This window comes from Polyodon spathula, chromosome 19 (genome assembly GCF_017654505.1).
Source record: "Polyodon spathula isolate WHYD16114869_AA chromosome 19, ASM1765450v1, whole genome shotgun sequence".
Classification (NCBI taxonomy): Eukaryota; Metazoa; Chordata; class Actinopteri; order Acipenseriformes; family Polyodontidae; genus Polyodon; species Polyodon spathula.
Genome location: NC_054552.1, coordinates 33368097 through 33394315, shown reverse-complemented (window position 1 = coordinate 33394315; position 26219 = coordinate 33368097). Strand labels below are relative to the sequence as shown.

The window sequence follows — 26219 nt, the reverse complement described above, 5'->3', positions numbered from 1 at the left end:
CTGTCCACTGGTTTAGGAAAGACAACTCCATTTAAAACAGAAGACACCTAAAGTTAATTAGTTCTCATGGACCGCTTCCCATTGTCTTTCTTCTATATTGTATTTGCTGATAGTAAAATGAATAATACAAATGATGATTGCACTCACTATATAAGCACAAAGGGGACTGAAGGCATATGTTCCGCACACATAGAGGTGAGTGCTGTTCATCTGGAGAAAGATCTTGATATAATTGAAACAGTCCATCTAGAAGAAAAGGAGGTACAGTTCAAGGTTTTAAGTCAGAGATAATCAAAATTCTTTGGTTTTTAAATAACCCAGTCTCAATTTAAACCCATACTGCTATTCCAACGCTCTACTGTAGCCCTTACCTGTAAGTTCCTTCCTTTAAAACCGCATTCGTTTCTTTTGTGATCTGGAGTTTTCCATGTCAACTATGGTATACAAAAAAAAAGACATGAAAACACTGTTTGGGAAAAAGAAAGAAAGAAAGATATTGCCAATGTACATCTAGTACGTCTTGTTTCATATGCAACAGACAGCATGAAGTGCAAGGTGATTTCTTCACACCAGCATTAGTGTACAGCACCTCCATACTACAGGAGTCACTGTCCTGATTGATCAACCTTGTATGCAGTACTGACAATGGATTAGAATCAGATCTTTCCACCTGTGTATGTTCTAGAACACTTACATTCCTGTGGAGCTTGCTGTTTCCAAAATCAGAGATGTTCAGCACAAACAGAGCCTCTCTCGCACCAACATAAAGAACGTCGTCGTTTTCACTCAACAGCAGTGAGGTGTAATTGAACACCCCCTCTGCGGAGAACCTCTTGGCAGTCCTCTCCATATCATCTAAAAAAAAGAAAGGAAGAAAATGTGTATTTAAAAAGGTGTCTTCTGTACTTTAAAGGATCGCAAATTTTCCCTACTTGTCAGCCACAACTCAGACTTAGATTTCAATAATAAATCTGTGAATTACTAAATGGTGGAATACCAAGGGGTTGAGACTGCAACTGCTATGACAATTTACATCCAAGAACCGAAACAGACTTTCTCAAAGAATTAAAATGCAAACCCATACAGATCTGGGTCAATTTTAACATAAAGAGCATCTTACTGTATTTAAAAAGAACATATCCTTGGCACTTCCAAGAGCATTTCAGTAGAAGTCCTCATAGGGTATGCTTAGCATAATCAAGTGGTCAACTGAAAAGAATTGTACCCCTCTACCCAACTGGGTGGAACTGTAGTACTAGGCTACCAAGCCAGAGAAATGGGCAAGAGCCTTCATTTTCCATGTGCAGATTCAGTATCAAGTCGTGTTGGAAATCTCAGTTTCCCAGTGATTGTGTGCTGGCTGGTCTTGTGCTTTCGGTGTTAGTTAAGTTCGCACCTCCTTACCTCATCAGGATTAAACATGCTTTTGACTGACTGGGAAAACATTTCAAACCACAGCTAGATTTGATTTCCTTACGCCACTAAATCTCTGTCGCTGCACTGTGTGGTTACTGTCATTGAAAAAGCAAAGACAAATGATTTAAAAATGGGATCTATTCCGAGCTCTGTACTTTCAAAAGGTAAGGAAGTTGACTGAGGAATGAATGAAAGGGATTAGTTTGGTAACATAAAGCTGTTGGCTACAGCGACTCTTTGAGGCCAAAACAGAAATGCATTTGCTTCAGTTTCACTGACATCATCTCTCTCAGGAAGATGGAAGTAATGACTTCTGTAATGATATGCTGCCAAATAAACTAAAGCAAACCTCATTTTTATTGTTTTATAACTAGAGTCTGTACCTCTAATGATAACTGCGGATGCTAATGTACATGTATCATAAGTGATGACTAGCCAGGTAGTCATTGTGGACATCTGGACACCTCTGTCACGTTAACCTTGGCGTGTGCAAGGTTACACCTGTCTCTACCTGTGCTCCAGGAAGGCCTGTTGTGCAACTATTAATCTTGAGGTGAATTTCACCAGCAGACTAATCTCACCCCAGAGTGGTCCCCATTGTAAAGACACACGGCTCTCGTCAAAAGGATTACAGTTCTAAACTCCCTCAACCCCACACCCAGTGTCAGTTCCAAGACAACACAAAACCACAGCTACAAAAACATGACCTTTTCATGAGCCTTCATTTAGAGTACACCCTTCAATTCAAACCAGAACTAAAACCATATACTTCTAATTACAATGCTGGGAATGGTGGCCTGACTGGAGCTGTCTGTAACCTTTCTGCCGACCCAAGGTGTGGCTGTAGTTTATTAACTAAGTAGGCTGTGTAACATATCCTCTCCTCGGCCATTTCAATAAACCATGCTCTATGTTATTCACGCCTTGCTCATTCAGACTCAGAATAGTTAAACTCTTTTAAAGAAGAAGCGTCGCTGGATTCTATTCTCTTAAAACCTTGAAGATTTCAACAGGAGCAGCTGAGGCTTGTGGAGTGAATCCTGCAAAGCAAATAACAGGATTATACTGGCTCATAAAAGACAAGGTTGTTTAAATCTGCCACTTACAGAAACAATAATAATAATAATAATAATAATAATAATAATAACAACCTATAGCACTTAATCATAAAAATTGTGTTATATATATGCATATTATTAGTGTTATATATATGCATATTTGTATTATAGACCTAGTGGTGGCAGTCAACCTCTTTCTAACTTGTAAAAAGGCCAGATTCTGCAATGTGGGGTTCAAGACTAAATCTCACGGCAAAGAAGTACGAGCAGCAACACATTTTCCTAAAGATGCAATCAGTGTGTGATCCTGCTGCTCAGATAGACAGTGCCTGTGCAGGCTGCAGCTCTGTGATGAAATGCTGAGGAGCAGAGAGGACTCCTAGACAGCAATCTTGAACCTTACGGAATGTGAGGTCAAAAAGTTCTTCAAGCTCGGGGGGGGGGGGGGGGGGGGGGGAGACAGGATAATAAAAGGGAGTCAAATGAGTGTCAGGGACCTCATTACAGCTAAATCTGTCTAGGAGCCTAAAAAGGAAACTGTCTTGGGAGGTGACCATAAACCAAGCCAATATCAGGAGCCAGGCTCGTTATAGAAGTGAACAATCCCAATAGTCAAACTTCACCATGTAAGCTGCCTGCCTTCCATGTCACTCAATCAAACTGTGAATAATGCATATGGCTTGTCTGAAATAGAAACGTGCTCTTAACATGTGGTCAGCAGCAGTGAACTCATAGTGAAAGCATACACCTACAGCAGTGCAGACAAGCACTGTAAAACATAGGAGAGCATGGTAAAAGCCAGGCAAGGCACGGCTGTGTGTGTAACAATACCACCGTATAGACAGTGCAATGGAAACTTAACCTGGTTAACATTTACAAGGGTCAACATTTACAAGGATCATGCTGTTTAAGAGACCACAAGAGGTGAGCGAGCTCAAAAAGGCAGCTCTCTTTGTGCGTAGCTCTGGTAGAAGTTCAGCTTTTAGTCATCTTCTGATTCACAGCACCAGGGCAGGAGCTAATATCTTTGAAAGCCCTTGAAAGCAGAATCCATTGAACACGCAGGGAGGGAAGATCCTGCCTGCAAGCTGCTTGTTTATTGTAGATCAGATACACCACCCTGATGAGCCACTTACTGTCATCTTCTTGTGTTCACTGTGCCGGGGGTAAGCAGGGACAGGCATTTTTGTTTAAGTCATTTCAACCCAGTCCAAAAATGATGTTCAAATTGCCTTCAGGGAATTCAGGAATTACGTTCAAAGGTTTCATAATGAGTATGAATCTATTTACTTGCGTTTCGAGCTCCTATTGCACTTAAGGTATTAGCAGGACTATGCATTATTGCATTGTTTGTAGTGGTATTATTATTATAACCCTATTTAGCTACGAGCTGTACACAGCCTTTGTTGAATTTCATAACAAAGCTTCTCTCCCTTGATCCACTGCTCACCCTTTGAACCCTGCCCTGAGATGTTTCATATTCCGCTGTGGCTCCCCCAGAGTGAAACATCTTCCATTCAACCCCGAGAGTACAGTAAGAAACACCTTCACAATAGCTCAAACAGCTCTGAAAATAGTTCACTCAGCCCTTATTGGACAGCTGTTTTCATTCTTTTAGGATTTGATTTTTTTTACATGCAGGAAAGTATGTTCAACAACATGTTCTTTGCTTGTGTTATTCAAACCAGGTAAAAAATAAAGTGATTATAGTAGCCACACTGTAAAGAATAATCCTTTAATGTTTAGCCTGTGATTATGACTCTAAACAGCAGTACCCCACACAACCAAAACACTGACTGAACAACGAAACAATGGTGTATTTGGAAAAATGGTGTATTTGGAAAAAATTGTGTATTTGGAAAAAATTGTGTATTTGGTTGCCCTGAAAGGCTTCATAGGTGGGTAAAACAATGGTGTTTACCAGAACAGAAAGAGCTTACATTACAACATTACTAATCTGGACAATAAAGAGCTTGTAGATTGCAGCTGCAGGGCAAGATGTATCTTGCAAAGATGAATTAATCGTGGTTCCAAACTGGTGGAACACGGCACCCTGTATTTAAGAACATTCTTCCATCTGGAGTTAATGGAATAAAATAAAAAGCACAGACGTTTAAATACTGGAGATGCTGAGGAGAAGAAAAATAAATTGCAACCCTTCCAAACTCGTCTGAGAGTTATAATTATGGGATTATTTCAGGTGAACATGGCGCTTTGAGGAGAGAATGTAAGGATTCAATTCCTCGGTCTTGGAGAGTCTGTCAGTCTCCAGGATATAAACATAGTGGGTAATGTGCAACAGACTTTTACAGGTTTGCAAGTACAATATGTGGTAAAAGCAATAGAATCGTGCTCAGTATACATTGCAGGCAAAATCATTTTCTGCTTGTTACAGCCCATCATCACCTCAAATGATGAACAGTCCAACGCCTAGCATCTGTAACAAGGAGCGTGTCTCATTATAGCAGGGGCTGTTCCACAGATTCTTCTTGGATATGGGATACAGTGGATGGATTACAGATGCAATTATAATCCTGTGGTAAAAGCGAAGTGTAACAATGCACAGTAAAGCATACATTAGCACTGTAGAGAATAGCAAGGTATGGTAACGCATATTAATACTCATGCAAACCAGGGTTAGCGTTGGTAAATGTATAGTATACCCATGGGGAAGGCATGGGAGTAGATAGCTGCAAAGATACTGTGGGACACTTTTGTGTGAGTGTGCATTGCTAAGATCTTCGATAATACATACATATTGTATACAGTATACTGGAATATAAAAAAGATCATAGTGTTAAACTCTGTCCTGGATAAATCTCACCCATTCTACACTCCAATAATGCTCTGCGACACAGATGGAAGCTGGTGTGTGTTGTGTGCTCCTGTCTGTCAGTTGATTCTCATTGATTATACAGAGATTTCAGACTTCACTATGTGAAAGAGGCTATATAAACAATATCTTTCCTTCCTTCTTCTTGGCTCCTAACCCTCATCTTTAACCACTAGAGCCAAGAGCTTGTTTTTGTACAAATTCCTTGAATCAGTTCTGGCAATCTATTTAACTTATATGTGCACCAGGTGGCACAAACCCAGATATTTCACCCACTGACTGATAAATGACCTGCAACAAGCAGGACATGCCTCACAGTTTGAAGTGTAACATGCCACAGCACATCATTCCACTACCTCCCATCAAATATAATGGAGGTATGAAAAGGTGTTGGCCTTATTTCTCAATATTAGGCAAGTCCTAATGACGATTCCCACAGTAATCGATACCTAGACCACAATCTTAATCAGCACTTTTTTGTTAAGTTCTTTATTTTGACCAATAGTTGGAGCTGGGATTGATACCAGACCCATATCCACAGACATGCTCATAGGTACTCTGTCAACGACATTGCGCCAGACAGGAGCAGCAAAAAAATAAATAAAATAGCTTTGAAAAAATAGTCTGAAACTGACACAGCATTGTTTTGTTTTTTTCCCTCGTTATCATATAAAACGTACTTGTCAGCTGTCCAAATAAAGGGCAGACTGGTCCATCCATGGAATATGTGTTATTAAATTTGTAGGCTCTAGCAGGGAAGGCTTTCAACAGAATCTCATTTCAGCACACAGAGAAACTGTACTTCATTTGGCATGCCTATTGTCTAGATGCAAGTGGTAAACTGGATTCCAATTTTATAGCAGCTTGAGCCATTCTAGGTTTTACTTTTGATTTGCCTAAGCTTTCCCTGTTCTAATTAGACTCACAATGTGTTCCCTGTAACTTGTGATAATTTGATTGGAAAGCAAAGAGAGAATATACAGCATGTTAGGTACCATATTACTTCATGAAAAGTCCAGATTATGAAGCTCCTATTAAAATGATGATGCTGAATCCCATGCCCTGCACAGCCCATGGGAGGCAAGCTTTCAAGAGTTGGACCCTGCCAGGAATGGGATGACTGGAGGCCAATAACTAAGTTGTTGATTGAGTACAGCACACAGCTCCCAAAAATATGAAGACACTGACATCAAGCTCCATACCTTCCAGGTAAAGGGATTGCCTGAATCAAGCTAACCCTATTCATAACCTTAAATCAACTATGAACCACTGTCCAAGTCAAAGAGGTCAACACCCTGCCATTGAAAACACTGCAGAAGAAACTGGAATGGTAAACAGAAAGAAAGCAGATCCAGAGCTGCTAGCCAATGCTACAGAGAGCGCACATAGCTCAGCACTCCCGGAAAGAATTGAATAAGATAGATGCTATTAGCCTCATGCAGGCATGCAGCACTCCCCAGGACAGTGCCATCAAAACCCAGCCTGCTGTATGACAGCTGACCGGAATGCAAGCAGGGGAATATATGCATTCAGATGTGTGGGATAGTCGGCAACTAGCTGCATAACAAGTGAGCATCTGCAGGACATTAAGACATTTGGATAAGTAACTTGGAGACGCAAAGATGTTAATGAAAGATTAATTAAACCAACAAGGATTTGTTTGTATTGTAAAACATAGACAGGAAACATCAGTAGAGACAGTTGAAGAAAAAAAAGAAAGCATCTCTGGTTCCAAGTTCTTCATGTTGGTTCTTATCTCCAATTGTAAGCTACTGAAAGCCACATTTTAACTGCCAAATACCCACCCAAATGTATTTGACTTTGATGCACCAATGTGTTCCTGACAGGACTGCCCAGGACCATTCTAGCAAAGAGTCTGGCAAACCCATCTGGAGTTAATATGGAGATTTATTATAACATGTGTACAAGTTTAAGAACACTGCTCCATGCAATGTATTAAACTACAATGCCCACCTTGATGCTTGAGGTATTACCATATTCCTCAAACAGTTTGAGCTATACAGTACAGTTCCTATGCAGGAGGGGTTAAGTTCTTCTACTACACTAATTAAAAGGCTAGAAGCACCAAAATGTACCCACAAAACATAGCAATGATGTTACAAAGCATCTAATATACAACTCAGGAAGATCATTTAAGCGCTCCTGCAGGCTTCTAGTTTTTTGGACAGCTAGATCTGCAACTTATAAAAGTTGTAAAATGGCGCAAATTTAGCATGGTGGTAAATTCTTTGAGAGTTGCAGAACCTCAGATCTGTGTCAGGTCTGAAAGTCCCCAACAGTGGGGTAGTCAAGCCACAACTTGCATAATAGGCAAGCTAAGTCATATGTCTTACATCTCCAGCACAGCTGTCTGATTCAGTCCTTGTGACCTTAATGTAATGATAAACCTGGCCACCAATGACACGGGCCATTCTCTCTGTTTAATATAATAAACAAACACACAGCTACAGCACTGTGCACCGAATGTACTTGCGTTCTGAAGTGTATCTATAGTCATGTATGTGCTCAGCCAGACTACACTGGATCTTTCAAGCTGAGTTGTGCCTGGTCAAAATGCAGCTCTGCTGAAGGATGACACCCTAACCTGAAACATTGTCAGACAAAGTTAGACAAATGCTTTAACGTGTTATATGGCATTAACAGCAGCATGTGTCTAAATGTATTACTAAGATTCCTTTTTCACAGCTTCCAATTTAGAATACAAATCAGAGCCTGAATGATCAATAGAGACAACGATCCTTCTAAACGCAGAACCTCAAGCTAAGACAGACTCCACAGGTTTTGTGTGCCGTGTAAAATCTCCACAGATTTGCACCGATGTGAGTATTGTAAGAGCTGGTGTAATCGTCACACTGTAAGCGTTTCACAGCTGTGTTAATTATTCATGTGAGATTAGCGTCTTCATTAGCGCAAGCTTCCTTGCACTTCTTCAAGACTGCTGCTATGACAATAAACCATAGAGCTCTTCTAGGAATAGATACATTCGGTATAGATAAGGCACAGGCACCTGGGATATTCCACTGCAGGTGTAATTGGGCTAATAGGTGTAATTAAATAATTATTTTTATTTTAAATAAAGCATACATTTTAAACAAATGCCTGGACTGGCAGGACTAAGGTTGCCTTTCCCTGGTATAGGCTGTAGACAGTCCTATGTGGAATATACTGCAAAGTAGTTTACAAAAAAGTGTTTGGCTTGTCCTGCTTCATTAGAAATGATCAGGTTTGAGTCCTTTGCAGAGTGTCTAGCTAGGAATATGGAAAATAGCACAAACCATATGGTATAATTAACAGTAAACTTGGGAAGAATAAAGTTCCTTGAAGGATACCATTTATTTCCGTATTTTTTACGTGATTCTCGGTTGCAGCACACATGTTTGACAGACACTTGGTTTGTGTCCGATGCTATCCACCTCCCAGCCTCACATATCCACATGCGACAGACCATCATGCCAAGCTGGGTGTGACAGCATTATCAAATGCATTTAAATCTGGGGGAACTCTCGGGACCTTCAGTGACAGGGGTACTGGTATCTAAAATATTGTACAGAAGGAGAGAGTCGCTCAATTAGTAAACTAGTGTGCACCAGATGTAAAAAAAATGGTTCTAAGCTTCCAACCCTTGGCTGAAGATTAAGGCTGGTTGTTGAATTTGTTAACTAAAGCAATATGTTTCTGTCAAATCCAATGCTTCTGCATTCAGAGCTTTCAATATTGTAGTGCACGTTACAATGCTGTCATTCTTTTTTATTGTCTGGTAAATGGCATGTTGTTTGCAAAACCGAGGATGAAGCCCAGGCTACATAAATCATCATTCACACAGATGTCTCAAGTCATATTAATGAGCTTTTACAGACAGTGTTGAAGAAATTACTAAAATAACTCTCTCTCTGTGTTGATGATCTGGCCTCAGGAGCCCCTTGCTGTGAATTCAAGGCTGTTCCAACACACAATAAATAACCTTCAAACCCGGACCCGAGCGCTCATTCAGCTTAGTGAAGTGTCAGGAGGTTTTACAGTTTTCAAAGAAACAATTCAGTGTTTGTTGGAAATTTTACAACATAATTTACTCTGTGCAAAGCTTCTTCCGCGCAAATTGAATATCTAAGACGGTGAAGTTCAGGGACTTCTTTTTCTTCTCTCCCATTTAATGCTTGACTTGTGTGTTTTCTTAAGTGCTCTATCGAGATGATGCTGTGAAGTCATTGTGTGCGCTGGCAGAGATAAGATAAGAATCATCTCCCAGAGAAACAAGCACAAGCAGGCATGCTACCTGAACATCGGAGGCCAGCTTGGATTCTATCAGGGCTTAATACACACATAAGCACCCAGGAGAGAGGCTGGAACTCAAGCTGTGCATCTGTCTTATTTACATCTACTGGTAGCATACCCAGTCTGTGTGTGTGTGTGTGTGTGTCTCTGTATGTTTGCATGTGTGGCTTTGTGATTTATACACATGAAATTGCATCAGCCACAGCGAAGTTGATACAGAAGAAGCCACGGGAAAGTTAATTTGTAACCTGAACTTACAGATTCCCAAATTTGTTACTCCCTATAAAAAGAAAATGTCCAATGAAACTATTATTAGCACATCAGCAATTACAGACTGTACAGGTCACATTTTAGAAACAGTCACAGCTAATGTTTTAATCAGCTGCTCACTATTGTTTTCAAATGCACTGAAAACAATAGCATCATAGTGAAGAATTGCTCTTAACATGTTAAAACCTGAACAGCAACACCAATCAAACTACAGGCAAAGACAAATCCAAGTGACTCTTCATTGGGTGATGCTAAAACCATGACGGCAAGCCGTGATAATAAATACAATGAAACAAAAATGCAGTGAGATTCCAAATAGATACACGCTAAGCCAGAATGGAGACGGACATTTTCAATTTGACAGACTGTGCTATTCACCAGAGCAAGTGCCAATCTTCGCAACTTGCCTGGCTCTAAGTGCTGCACTAATTCCAAAAACTGTTGAACTTGTATGTGTGGGTGAGCTGCACATCACACAAGGGGCTGTCAGGGCATTGGAAATTCCCACTATTTATAAATAAAGGTTCAGTGAAACTACGGCTTCTGTTAAGGTTTTTAAAGCGTTACTTCCTTCTTCTTTAATTACCTGCAAATTTCCCAGAAATGAAAAGCATCTGGAAGACAGCTGGAGCTGAAATCGGGATTTCCAACTCCAAGTGTTTAATAGAATAGATCACATACCGTACCGTGAAGCTAACAGAATTTACCAGCCGCCCAGAGGACCTAACATTTGCTGGCCGAGACAGTGCCTGCTACATTCTCAATGTTACACAGTCTGTACGATTTGAAATCTTAGTTTGAGTTCCTGAAAAAGTAACTGTAAATTACACCTCTCTTAGTTAATGAAACAGCTGGCAGCCTCATGTTAAAACTCCACCCCCTTGCATGATCCTAAACCCTTGTCTGTTGTAGGACTATGAGGACAAGCTGTGGCTTGTGCAAAGAAACAAATACAAAGTTTGGACCTAGGCTGGCTGGCATGCCCCTGTTATCAATGTACTGTCTATCAACACCCAGAGGCTGCTGGAGTGAGTGAGGAAACATCAAGCCCTCTGAAGCCCATTGGGGGGAGGAGAGTTAGCAGCACCTAAAATACACCGGGCTATCTTAAGCTGCTTTTATTTATAGATCAAAATCACTGGAAAGTCTCTGTTATAAAGTTTGTCAGATAACACACACACACACACACACACACACACACACACACACACACACACACACACACACACACACACACACACACTGACACTCACACTCACACTCAAACAAAAGGTCATTACAGCTGTGCTGCTTCCAAAACAAAAAATAATAATAAATTACGTTGTTCCTTCCTTTCTGGTGATAACACTCCTCAGGTAAATGCAAGTAAATGCCTAGGACCAAATACACTGACTGCCTTGTAGAGACGTCTCTTTATTTTAAAACTCAACTAACCCTAATTGAATCTGCAACAAACATAAATGATTTTGGATAAGTCAGAATGTTATGGGTTAACTATTGTTTTAAACAGCTCATCAATATTATTTACATAACATCTTTATTCCTTTTATTAGTTCATGTCTTATTATCTTTTCTAGGATCGGCTTAGGTTTAAGAGGCAGTAACTTTACAAACCACGCACCAAAACAACGACACAATCCTATGCATGTATTATATACAAAAGAACAGGCTAGCAAGAAGATACTATAGGAATCCAAAGTATTTCAGAATTTGTAAAGACTTTAATAATGTAAGGATTGTAATCTGCCCAGCCTTTTTCATTGTATGACACTGAAACAGAACACTGGGGTACTTATCATTCTCCCCCCCTAGCCTGTTTTGGGGCACACAGAATTTTAAGCATGCATCTCTCTGCGTAGTTTAGCAGTGTGCCAGGGGTTATGAATGCAACTTTACTTACTGTACTGAAAGCTGATCCGTGGAGTGACATCATCCTCATTTGTGGAAGCTGCTTGAATAGAGCCAGCCGCGCACATTGCTCCAGCTAATAGCAAAAGATAATCCACAGCGATTGTCCTCATGGTTACAGAAGCCTGGCAGCAACTTATATTAAAAATCTCTTAAGGTTGAGTCGCATTCATAGAAGCTTTCCCCTGCAATCGAATAACTGCAGTTGTGTAATCCCAGGGAGATGCGTTCAGAACTCCGGGAATCTTGGGACGCTCCTGTGAAAGCAACGGCTTGGCTCGGAGTTGGTGTTTTGCAAATCAACACTCATCTCCCTGGAAAACCAGTTCTCACAAGCCTGACCAGATCAACGCAGGCTTCGGGGCTTCTTCTGGAAATCTGAAAAAAGATGAGACACCCACAGGTTCATATAAACTGCAGTACAGGTTCATATAAACTGCAGTACAGGCAAGAGCAACAGCTAGACCGTGCTGGATCAGTGCATTTTACAAGAACACATCCTACACAAAACAGAAACAAAGAGCAGGTAATATCAGCCTCCAAAGACTAATACAGCAACAGCTCAATCATTCATTCATACATTTACTATAGTTGTTTTTAATCTACAGTCACTTTTTATTATTTGATCTTGACATTGCAAGACGGAGCACATGTACTACACATCAACATACATGTATAATTAATAAGAATAATCAGTATAACTACACTTCAGACTGAAAGACCTATCTGCTAGATAACAGAAGGGTTTGAAATCATGAACTAACCAGGGAAAAGTGAACCTGGATTTCCAGAAGCTTATGCGACACAAACATAAGGTTGACGTAGAGGCCAAGATTATTAGCACAGTAGCTTTGTGTCAGGCTTCAGCACGGCTTTTATTCATATGCCAGTCCTCCCACTGAGAGTGAATAACCGAGCCCAGTATTAACAAAGACAGAAAGAAGCACAGCCCACACTCTCGACCAAAAAGAATTCCGCTCCCAAGCTACTGTTTTCATTTGCAAAAACAAAGCCCAGTTGAACTCATTACTCTGTGAGGAATTCCTCAATAAAAGAAGCAAGTTAAATCCCTGTGATAGTGGAGCTTATTGCAGTGTCCTGAGAGTACAAGTCCGTGCTATGCAGACAAACCCACACGATGCTGAAGCTTGAACCACTTCAGGAGCGAATCTGGTTCCAGTCTACTGCAGACCCAGACCCGATGGACCTGCTTGGAACTCCTGCAGCAGGTTCTCCTCAGAACCACATTCTGATCACAAATAACATCATCAGGCACTGCAGTGAGAGATAACCAAGTGAGTCACTGAGCAATACCCAATGCAGTCTGCGCTTCAAACAGGCTAATTGGAAAAATAAAACAAGGTCATTAAAACAGACCGTCAACCTGTAAACCTTCTTAACTGATAAACCTAGAGACTTTCACATACACAGGGCAATGTCACCAGTATCTTTTCATAGTGTACAATTGTATTGCATTTTCCAAATACGATGCATGGTTGTAATTGGAACCATGTGAGCAAAACACTATAGGCAATTTAAGTAATTACAATGAGCTGCTGTGTCCTTTTGTCTCATGCAATGAATTACAGAAAGCATTTACCAGCAAGCATGCTTACCTGCATAAACCAAAACTGGCAAAAGACCAACACAAATCTCTCAAAATCATTAGCAGTTTTATTGCTTTATTTAACATACTACAAATTTCAGGTACATACAGTACATCTCCTTATGACGAAAGAAAAGAAGAAAACAATATATAATGTAGATTAAGAATCCCACATTAAATTCCTGCTAAAATAATTTAGACACAGATTTACCACCTGGTCCCACATTCAAAGTTGTTAAACTCTGCGTTAGTGAAATTGCTTAGAATAAACGTTAGGTTAACTAATTTAAAGTAATTCTGGAGTTTGTTAATACAAATGCTCTTCACCACACACAAGTACAGCACACAAATGAATACAGGCTGTACACACAGCACTGGTTCAATTGGGATTTTGCATGTGGTCAGTTGTTATAAATGCACTGGTAATTTAAAGAGAATTTAAGGCTGTCTGGTAACTTTATAAATTCTTAAAAGAGTAATTCTCAAGAGGTGCTTCCACCTTGAAAAGCATCGGCAATGATAAGGCAAATCGCTATAGCTGATATCAGACCTAAATTGTACATCTGGCAGAGAACTTTAAAGATCTAAATGGAACGGGACGTCTCTCAGACTCAGATCTATATTAATTCAATTGACTCTGACAAAGACATCAATCAGATGCAGCCCTACAGAACACATAAGAGGTTTCTATTACAGTCATATCTGAATTCTGTGATTTTAAATACAATCGTTAGTCCGTCCTTTGTATTTAAGGATTCTGAGTCAACACCAAAAAGACATTCCTTATCACCACTGTGACCTTGACCTACCAAGGTCTCCTGTGCTGTACATTTTACTGAGAAACCAAACAGGTGCATTGTGTGATCCAGCAGATAAATGTCTGTGACTGCAAGGATCTGTTCATTTTAACAGCTGCTCTTGTTGGTTGTTTTCTAAGCTGCTAAGGCAATACTATCAGTCTCCTTGCAGGACTGCACTGCCCTGGCTACAAGGGAGGTTTATACAACAGTATAACATATATAACTGTAACTTTAAAACTAAATCAATGCGGCTGTCAGAGCTCATTAGATTACAGAGCTGTTGAAAAGAAGATCGCCGCAGGTCTACGTGAGTTTTAACTCCAGGGCTTAAACGATACAAAACACTCAGAATGTAATATATTACTAATAAAGATGATATACAGTATGTGTCATCTTAGGCAAAAGCAAATGTGAAAGTAGAACTCATCATAAGACAGTAATAAACAATAGTTCAATGGAACGGTGTGTAAACTGATTATCCAGACATATGTGGCTTCAGGAAAAACTCGACTGGGGAGTAATGGTGTGATTCTAATATTCTTTTCTTGTTATCTGAATATCTCTTGACTACAGGTTTAGTTGAGCTGTATAATCTTTTGAGTTCATACACAGTCTATAAAAAGCATGACCTATAATGCAACTGGAATTCATGGATTACTGAAAATCTTCCTAATCACATTTACGGTAGTTACCAATTTCACACCAGCACAGGCTGGAAACAGCCAAAACATGATGGAAGCACCACAGGGATTAGTGAGGATTTATTTCATTCTAAAGCGATCTCTGCAGCCACCAGTAACTGGTACATCTTGATTACATTTGTGTTCTTGCTTCTTCCTCTTCCAATTCTGACCATTCTTCTCTGAGGTTGAAGTTTCACATTATTCACTGCCAAAGGGTCTGTAGCATCTTTATGCACTCATTGGATCTGCTCACTGAAACTCTTTTTAATACTGAAAAATATATATCTATAAATATTAGCCATATAGATATCCGGATATATATATTATATTATTATATATAGACTTATGTATATAAGGATTTCGCTATCTATATATATATATCTAATATATATATATATATGTAGGTGTGGGGATCACTACGTCTCAAGCATGCCCTATTTCTAATATCTATCTGTAGTAAGCAATCTGGCATGCACTGGCAAAGGTCCTAGCCACCAACACATTGCCTAGAGGCAGGACTCTAAGCATCATTAGGCAGTTTTGTAAGAAGCAAGTTTAGCTGAATTCCCATTTTGCCAGACAGATGCCACTGCCTGATAGTTCCATTTATAGGGACAATTAATCCTGCTGCGATGTGGCATGAATGAAGAAAGTGAAAGGTTACACAAGCTCTGTACGTGCAAGTAAAGTTAGCAAAGTGTATCGCTCATTTCCTTATGAACAAAGATCCTTGTCTGAATGCAGGATACAACAACATTATTAAATTACTAAAAAAAATACTGAAATCATCCCTCACAACAAGGATTCATTCATTACATTTAAATTACACAACAGGGCACTGATTGAATATCACTTTACCTATTTCGAACCTTTGTGTACACATGTGGGTGAATCAGCACAAAATTATCTTCTGTGAATCAATAGCCAGCTTGTGGGAGGAGAAACAATGTCTCAAACACAATTAATTCCTTTCACACGCTTGCATTACAGTCATAGTACAGTATCTTTATGTCATTTAACAGCACTAGGTTTCACTGTTAATCAGAAGCATGTGGTAATACATGGCACCAGTTAACATTGCAGTCAAGACCAGGATTTCAATTGGGTTCATTGACTGTAGGTACCACAATTCAGGTCAGCCGGTTCTTAGTCAATTCTGACTCCATCGTTTTATGCTTGCTTGTCTGGTGCTAAAAGTCACAAAACAAAGTGTGTTTCTTGAACTAAATATACTTGTTCTCTTAAGGTCTCAGAAATTCTAAATAGGTTAAGTTGTTTTTTGCAATGCTAAGATTTCCCAGAAGGGTGCTTCGAAGAAGGTTTTGCACAGGAACCTACGGTACACTGAAACAGACGATAGGTCTTTTAAACTAAAAAATCATTCCTAGGAAGGGAGTCTTTGACAAGAGTCTACTTCACTGAGTCATCATAACTCACACTCCAGTCCTGTAGTAATCTGCTGGATCACGTTTAAAATTCTCCACGCACAGACAAGGCTTGTTAAATGATTTAAGGCTGTGTTATAAATAAACTGGATGCTACATTAACATGGAACAGACAGTAAGCAAAAGCAACAGAACTTCGGGTTCATTTTACCTTCCGCAAGCAATTTCCCCATTATTTTAAAAATAATTTTTTGCTGCTTTGGACAATATATTTCAAATTGCAGAACGCACCAAAACTATAGTCTCTTGTTCTGGTGCTGTCAGACAACCTCCAGTTCCTTTCTGGCACAGAACTTCTCGTTTCTTGCAGATTGAATAGAAAATTCAAACTGTAGAAAAGTTTACTAATCCAATTCCTGTTCTAATTGTCTTAATAACTGATAACACGCCCTGATTAGTTGGAAATACTGTAGGTGGGAGGCATTATTTCTTTCTCTCTTTTTTTTTTTAATGTTAGTGTTCCATATAAATGACTAAACCATGCTTCATTATCCTGTCACAAGTAATCCCTCTTCCCAATCTATGCTGAATGATATTTTTCTGTCTGGAGCAGGCTCCCTGGGCTACATTGCAACCTCACCCCCCACCTCCCTGCTACATGCTAATTCATCGTTTACGTTAGTGCCTCGGATATATAAGAATACAGGGCTGCACTCTGAAATGTTTCATGGCTGGGGGTTGGTGGTTTAGTGGATTACTCTTAAAACCAAAGTGCCCTATAATTTCCAGTGAAATTTGGCTCTCCACGCTTTCAACTCATCTGTTTGTAGCCATTCTCTGAGCCATGACGTGACAGAGAAGAGAGAGTCCTCACTTTAAAAGGAAACCCAGCAGATAGCCTTGGCTGCTCATTCATTGCCGGTTTAATAATGTGTGATTTGTTCAGTTAATGTGTCTCAAAGGGCACATGTACTGTATCTGCTGCAGAAATTGAAAGGTCTTCTCAGGCAGTCAACTACAGAGGATTTCATTAGTGATGTTAAGTATCCTGTTGGAACCCGTGCTCCTCTATGCCTCAGCAAGGATAGGCAAGTGCTGCGTGTCCTTTATAACTAGGCAGAACTTTTCCGCTTTGTGAAATGAAATGCAGCAGCACCATGGTTAACACCAAACACATTCCAGGAGGGAAAAATAAGGAAAGGATAACCCACGAGGTGAAATCAAGATGAGCCCCATTGTTAAAAACAAAACAAAACCTTCAGCTGCAATAACACAGGGAAGCAATCTGTAGCCATACAGGAACATGACTGTATTGTGCTTAGGCTTCATAATTATCATGCCACCAGCAACTGAAAATACTGCCATCTGCTCAAAAGCCTGATGAAAAGTTGATTGGTAAGAAGCATCCTAAAGTGGGATCCTGGTCCTTTGCCATGCTTTGCTCTAATTGGATGCAGGCAAACTGGAAAATCTCCAGTATTCCCAATACCAGCCACGCCGGCTTTGGGAGAAATTCCCTGTTGGCACTCACTGGTTTATCTTATCATAAGTAATGCCCCATTTATTTTTAACTACCTTCTTGGGTGAACTGTTCTGAGCTGGAATTACTTCCATGTGCTGATTCAGAGATCGTTGAATTTACAAATTAGAATGGGGGGCCTCAAGTGACATGGCAAGATGTTTCTTCCTTAGCTGCAGTTATTTGCTTGTTATCGACGAGGAGGCTTATTATTTGCAGCCCGGATAAATATTTATCAACGTAATCTTCATTTGGCAACATCTTTCCACAAGTTAAAACCATGCATTTCACAAGCCCCACAATACCTGTCTGTGCTTTACCACACTGCTGTGCCTTCACTGCGGTACTTTTATAAAGGAGATACTTGGGTACACTGTATATGATACAGTGCTCCCTGAATGAGACCCTGAGGCATTTACAAAACATTAACACTGCAGGAATTGTTGCTAAAAACAACCAACATCTGTGTAACAGCAGCCTCTTTAATGCCTTTGCTTGCTTGTGATGCAGACCAAAACAACCATCTTTAAATCTGCCAAGGCTCTGTTTGATTCTTCTGTATGAAACTGAATTATTATGAGTGTGTCGTCTTGTGTTGATTGACACCATACAGGTACACCCATACTGTTATTACTGTTGCCCAGGTCCCAGCTAATTCTCTACCAACTCAGAACAGTGGAAACCATCATTAACAAGCGAGGCATTGAATATTACAAGTTTACATTGAATCTCCTTCTCTTCATCGTACTGTTTGCCTGGTAAAAAATAAATAAAAAAATACACCATTACAGCAAGTTTAAGAATATCAATACAATTAATAAATAAGAATAAAAAAAAATAACAATAGAACCATTCTACAAGATAATATAAATCAATTTACCTCAAAAATAACCCCCAAAAAAAGACAAGTTATTTCATGTGGAATTGTATAATATAAAAAACATGGGATTCACACCATGTGCTTTATGTATCACAAATGTTTTTGCATGTTTCATGTGGGGTTGCTTTGTGCATGTTTAGGAAAGAACATACCCCAGGACATACAGTAAATATTATTGAAAATGTAATGCAAGAGTAAAAAGTACACATTTCCTATTGTTTAAAAAAAAAACATCAGCTAAAAATAATTTGTTTTCTTTCCCCAAAACAATGATCCACTTCAGGATCAATGGCAATCGTGACGTAGGTGGCGTTTGTACAGAAGACATACGACGGAGATTACAGAGTATTTTGTGTATCTATCTTATTAACACAGGCTGTTGTTGGTCTCATCTCCACCCCATATGAAATTCAGAGCCGGGTTTAAGATAAGTGTTCAAAAGATCAGTGCAGAACTTCTCTTAGAAACGTTTGTGATAGTTAAGAAACAATTTGCAGCCTAATGATGCACAGAGGGAGATGATCTGTGTAAATATGTGGGTGTCTCGTAACAAGAAACAAACCTGCACCTGAGACACAAAAGGATGGATCATAATTTGCTTCCTGTAACATTTCAGCATTACTAAAAGAAGCATCTGTCCCAATAAAATGATGGCAGTGACAGGAACGCAAGTTGATTGTAATTTGGAATTCTTTAACATGCATAGACTGACAACAACTATCTTTTTTCTTTACTATATCACATATCCCTCAACTTAAGGAGAAGGTGATGGTAAATATGGCCCTTCAACTTCCAACCTCTTTTTACACACCTCATTAGTCACTCAAACACAAGCAGAGGGACGCTGCATCAGCCAACCGGGAATGTTTGCGTATCTGCAGTGTGCTTTGTTTGTATTGCAGGCGTTGTACAGTAGATCTTGAGGTGCATACAAAAAGGGTTGCGTACGCTCTTTAGAAATAAGTATTATCTGGAGTTATTATTTCAAATGGGCTTGCCGGTTGTTATGTCATGAAAGTTACAATGATTCAGTTACCGATATGAACCCATGGGATCTCAATGACTTGTGAAGTGATATCACTGCCTCTTCCCACACGTACCGCAATTAAAGAGTCGGACTGTCGACCCAATTTGCCTCACCCTGTCAATATCGCTGTCAATCCCTGTGTCTGTGTTTGGATCACCAGTATTTCTAAACCTCATCAGTACAGTAGACAGACTGTGTACTGTTCTTGAAAGCATTGTCAAAATAAAACATGATCGTTAGTTGCATACTGTAGCATACAAGGTTTTCTCTTAAAATTATGTGTTGCTGCAATTCTTTTTATTTCCCCCCAGAGTGTAATTCAAGCAAACTCATTGCAGTGATTGGCAGCATTAGCTGATTTGCAGGACTTGCAAGTTTCTGAGTCACAAGGAGGTCTCGGTTATAAAGCAGCGACTGACAGATGCAGAGGCATGAAACTCGGCTTTCAATTATCTCCTAAAATTGCCAGTTAATAGAAATTCATTAGTTATCACAAACTTTATTAAAATGCTACGAACTCTGCTAAAAGTGCATACTATTATATTGAAAAAATATCCCAAAACTTTTTTCACCCTCTTTCTCAGGGACTGAATTTTGAAGATGAGATTGGGAGTGCTGTCTGTGCTTGTAATTGAATCTAAATGTTTACGCGTTTACAAATGCACTGTTATCTTCCCTGCTGTTAGACTGCACAGTGTTCCTTATATGGCAATGGAAATTGGTATAAAATCTCTTCTGCCAAACCCAATGTGTTTTCTGGTTACTGTCGTGTTTAAAAGCCAGAAAGCCTTGTATATACAAAGTGGTCTGTCTGTTAGAGGAAGGTCCCAGTGCCATTAAGATGCTGCCTCTTTGGCTAATGCACACTCCAGTTAGCTGCTGCCTTCACATAGATCTGTGCTGTCAATTAAAAGAGAACACACTGCCCATGTCAAGTTGTAGGCCACAAGGCTTCAGCAGGGCAAGCGAGATGAATCAGCTAGTTGCTGGAGGATATCTGTGATGTGTTGGTGAACGCTGTGTCTGGCAGTCATAGTTGCTTCTGTTCCTACAGTAGTATCAACTGGAATCAGCTTTGATCAATACTAAAAGATGTGAAATGACAAGCTGGCCTGTACCCGTTCAGCAATAACAAAGAATTAGGGCTTACTGTGACAAGACCCTGAATCAGTCTGCATTTAGGAATCCGCACAGTGCATGACGAAAGCCTTCTCTTCCAGCGACAGGCTAAGATAAGTCAGAAGCCTGAGCCTCAGACTCCTCATGAAGCAGGCTCTCTTATTTTCCTTTGTGAAAATGCCTGTGAAGTAATCTGAGGGAAAGTTTGCAGCATCAGCAGCAGCTCCTGCTCGCCCTTATTACTAAAGAAACATTTTATTAGATTCGAGCGATGCCTCTAGCCTAAATCTTTACAAGCAAGGACGAACGACAAGAGTATTTTTTCACAAATCCATTCAGCTAATTCATTTGGAAGGAAATACATCCAATGTTGATGCCTTGAGTGGTTTGTATTAAGTTTAAAGCACCTAGATATAGCACTGAAGCCACTGTAGTTATTATTGGAGACTGGGAAACAGGAAAGAGTTCTTGAAGCTGACCCAAACCTTTAAATTAGATAGATCTAACTCCTTCAGCTGCTACCGAGGGCTTTGTGGAATGCTGGCTCTTCTCTGCAGTCAATACTAGGGAGGAATGTCAACTCTGGGGACAACATCAGACACACTCCGCATGGTTCAAGGTGAGCCTGTTTGTGCCCTACTGCTGTTCTGGTGTCTCCAAAAAAACTACACCAAAATGGGTCAAAGCATAAAAATGTACCAAATTCCATGAGGTGCAGCGAACGCGTTTCAAAGCCAGCAAGAGTTGTTGACGACACTCAATACGCTGCAAATGTGTAAAGACACGTTGGCCCCTGCCCAGCATCTGAGCGCATTGTTTCTATGTAAAGGCAGGGCGCACATCACCAGCAGAGAGTGGGCTAGATCCAGCAAGCCTGCACATGACCCCTGCACCAAGCACTAAAGAATAGGGATTGATAATCTAATCATTTTTAGTTTTGTTGTGGCTGTTTTTTGTTTTCCCTCGAAATCATTTCCAACGGCATGCAAGCTGCAGCCATTGAAATATTTAATCAGTTGCCTCAATGGAATGCAAACGAAGTCCTGCAAAGGCTCTTCCTAAAACTCTGTCAAGCGTGTAATAGATGCATAATAACTAATCTGTGTTCGCTGGCACACAGCAAGCCCCAAACTACTAGCATGAAATGGCTAACTCTACTCATAAACACAAATTACTCAAGCATACTGTAATGGAATGCCATGCTGAATGATGGTCAGCTGAACTTTGTTTGGTTCAAATTCCCTTTTCACCCCTTATTTCTGTTCTCGTAGTTCAGCTCTGGTTTATTACTACACACAAGACGCTGCAGATAAACAGATGCTGAAATGAGACTGTCAGATGAGCAAACACAGGGACTGGTGCAATCTGTACACAGAGATGACTGAAGCAACTGACACGAAACAGGACAGCGGTTTGAGGCTTTCTTCATCGCGACAAAAAACCCTTATATTGCATTCTGCTGTCTGTCTGTCTCCTGTATACCGCATTGTGTTTGCGCAACAGATACTGACCTAGACTTCCTCTTTATAGCAGTTTCATTAGATAGAATTGCAGCCGTTTTTTAAAAGCAGCTTCTTGTTCTTCTTTATATTCCTGAAGGTTGGTGTCAGGTCCTGGAGATTTAGATTGACCTTGTCTTTTTGTATTTAACTAGTATCTTCTTACTCAGGTTAAAAGTGTTTATAATAAGCACATTGATGTACTGTAGCCATGTGTTAAATGTAACAACATCTACACTGAATGGTTTTGTATTGCAAGAGGCTGCCTTTAATTCCAGTAGCAAACAGAGATTTCCTGGCATAGTTACAACAATCAATTACCAGAGTCTATCCTACACTGACAACCACATACTGCACATAACCCAAACACCTACAGAGTTTTTGGCCCACGAGTTTTGAAGACGGGTAGAGAATTTGCCTGCTTATGAGCTTTCACAGACTGAGAGAACGAGTTCCTGCTTTATATATTGCCTTGGACAGTCACACAGGGCCTGTGTTTTTCTATTTGCGTAATATTCTTCTATTGGCTCACAGAGAGCTCTGGGGAGATTGGCTCCTCCAACATGCTGACATTTTGGCTTGTGAAATCCAGGCACGCAGAAAACAAACTTCTTTTTTCCCGTTCGTGTCTTATCTGCAGCTGTAACTATCTCTGAGTTGTGTGCACGTCTCCCACTCTGCCCTGGCCACTTGGACGAGCTGAAGAACTTGCTGTGCTTTGCTCTGACGCCCATCGTGTGTGACAGCGAGCAGAGACTGGAATGCATATCAACTGAATTAACAGACGCCAGCACTGCGTGTGCCTAAGGAGACGATGTGGAATCTGATAGAAACAGAAATGAGTATAGAAGATGAGCCTCACCTCTAATGACCAGGCTGTTTGCTTTCACTGCTGTCTAAAGCATGGTCAGAGGAACCATTCCTTGAAGTTAAAAATCAGCATTCCACCATCTCTGTGAATATTAAGGGATAGTTAAGAAAAACTTGGAGAAAGATTCTGCAAGCTGATTCTACACCCTGAGAACACATGCAGGGCACCTAGTCCTGATATCTGAATGACAGCCCCCTTCGTTAAACAATCTGTGTTTCCGAGAAGCTATTAATGCTTCCCTGGCCACATAGCCCAACAATGAGCAACACAAACCGACCCCAGCATGGAGACAGGGCCTCTATGGACACAAACATGCATGCTGAAGGGGCCTCCCTGTACAAGTACATCCTGGTAAATAAATACATTAATACATACATTTACTGGGACACTTAAAAACTGGATCTCAGGGACTCGCTCTAGTATCAGCAAGCGAAATGACATCTGGCCTGCATCCAAGACAAAAGGCATTTCCCACGTCATGGCACAGAGTCCAACAGGGAATATGGAGAAGACCGAGTACTATTTCGAGAAAGAGGAAGTCTGTAAAAAATTAATTCCCATCATCAAATACACAGTCATTTGTTTCATAATGTTCTTTAACCTCAAGACCGCTAGTTGAGTGCACTTACCCAGCATTAATAAACACAAGCTAACACATTTATTTTTATTGCTGTTGTTAATGTAGTAAAGCAAGATCACACAGTGGAGGTATTTAGATATGTGATGTTAAGATCATTAAAATAGACCTCCATAGATATATATTATTACCTCCAGAAAAACTCTTCGTAATGTAACAAACCCTATTCTGCATTGCTGTTACCCCTTTAAGAGCTATTTATCTGAATGCCTGTTGTATATTACTGTTGCCTCTTTAAGTGAGCAGGGACCTGAAAGATTTATGGGAGCTCCCTGCAGTTTGGCAGATGAAGGGCATGTTCCAGGACACCCGCTTGGCTAGGTTGCATTTCTGCATCTTGTAAATTAAGCGTTTAATGTGAGAATGTTTTTGAGGGGCTCTCAGCATTCCCATTCTGGGTGCCACAGGGCACTTTGATGAAGCATGCCCTGCCGGTAAATGCGCGGGGCTGCAATGCACAGCTGGCTTCAGGAACACAGTCCCGGGAGACCTGAGATAATGATCAGGATTTGCACTTCAGGAGAATGGGATTGAATTCCAAAGAGTTTAAATGGTGTTCGGAGAGTGTGGAGCACTGTTGTGAGCCCCATGAAGTACAGATTGTAAACTTCAAGAACAGAAGTGCGGAGGGGATCAGATCTCAGCGTGTTTACATTCCATGCTGCTATAAGAACATCATGTGTACTGAATGTTTGACCTCCCTGTGATATGTAAATACTTCTGTTCAGGCTGACTCAATCAATGCTCTTGTCCCCTAGGACCTCATTCTGATACACAAAAGGAATGCTGTGAAAACGTGATGCCGTGAGAGATGTTATCCAACGCTGCACCGCTCCTTATTGCTGATCTGTGGAAGATTACACAGTGGAAGTGCTTTTAAATGCTTACTATCACAGTGGCATGTGGTTTTGACGTGCAGTACATGTTAACAAACACTCCCTATAGATATTAGCAGGGATGCATTCAGTATTAAGGAACTAGTTCCATTTTAAAATGAAAAGAATCGTTCTGCTGCTCAACAGCAAAGTCATTGAAGCATCAGCTAGTCATGAAAGTTCAGTGGCTGAAATGCTTCCACAAACATGCTTCAGTCATCAAACAGCACGGCAACCACTGTCAGCAAGCCGTTCATTGTCAGAGTGCCTGCTCACAGGACAGAGATGTCAGCTGTTGTCTTAAACAGATCAGACTCAAGGAAACCACGACAACAAGAAGAGTCACCCATGTGGAATTTTTCTAATTTTATGTTTGAATTAATAAAATGCAAAATGTATCATCTTTTTGCTGCCATACAGTCAATAAACAGAAAGCCTGATAATTACATATGGAAATTCCCCAAAAAACTCAAAACAGCACATGGTGAATTCCTTCAGTCCTCAGAAGTGTGATTTAACATCAAGTCTAACATGTTTACCTGTGTTCAGCTTGTTTGCTGTTTTTTATTTTCCCCAGTATTGTATTCCTGGATTAAGGAAACCTGGGGTATATTTTCCAGTATATCAATTAGAAGATTAAGATTAATTACCTGCATTACCTTTAAACAATGCAGCTCTTTTCATGAGCTCAGAATCCAATCCCTTTATCAAATTATACCAAGCCCTTTCCATCTTTCACCAATGTCATGGCAAACAACCATGACTCACTTTTTACTGCTGAGACAAAGGATACCCGAGGTTAGGGTCAAGATTAGGTTAGGTTTAGGGTTTCATAAATTGACAAAGACCTGTACAGTCCCTACAATAATATACACCAGTCACGCACACTGGCCTTTCTATAATAGGTACCTCTTATTTTAAGAACAATTACTCCCCTATCGACCTCCTTTGAATTTGAAATAATTGATTTTGTAAGTCATGATGATTTTTGTATTTATTCAATGTCATGAAGATGGAAGCAGGTATATTTCAAGCATTCTTGAAATCCATTCCCATATTCTTAGCAGCTGGTTACACACCGCAACCCCAGAAGCATCAACAAGACTAATTATACGAAGCTCCTGTGTTTCTCTTTCCAATACAGACAATCTTCACAGTATAATTCCCAGCAGTACAGCAGCTGCACTCACAGTGAACACTGGCTGCACAGTCAGTTCAAACGGCCTTCAACATTCGTTCTTATCAGCTTGTTAGTGGGGCCACAGTGAGTGGCAAAGTACATTCAGCACAGTTTGTGATAAGCCAGAGTCCATGCTTCTACTTCCCTACCCACAGCTCCCAACAATAGCGTCTCCAGCCACAACTTCCAAAGTGCACAACTTTTGTTTGCAGACTTGTCACTGACTGATACTACTAGCTCAAGTGTTGTTTAGTACCAGCCTCTTCTGAGCAATAACATTCAGGGTTTCCCCAGCATGGCTTTAACACACAAGGTTTATTTTCTTAACTGAGTTTTAAATCAAAAGACCAGTTAAGAGGA

General features: G+C 40.2%; 1 protein-coding gene across 1 annotated transcript in view; it reads right to left on the bottom strand.

Moving 5' to 3' along the window:
• Positions 1–26219, bottom strand: part of LOC121294669 (semaphorin-4B-like) — a 36866-nt gene that overhangs the window by 10348 nt on the left and 299 nt on the right. Inside the window, exons 2-5 of the mRNA XM_041218635.1 lie at positions 11771–12156; positions 695–855; positions 372–434; positions 148–246 (exon numbers count right to left, since the gene is read on the bottom strand). Coding sequence (XP_041074569.1) covers positions 148–246; positions 372–434; positions 695–855; positions 11771–11891 — 444 coding nt within the window. The 5' untranslated portion in view covers positions 11892–12156. The remainder of the gene's footprint in view (positions 1–147; positions 247–371; positions 435–694; positions 856–11770; positions 12157–26219) is intronic.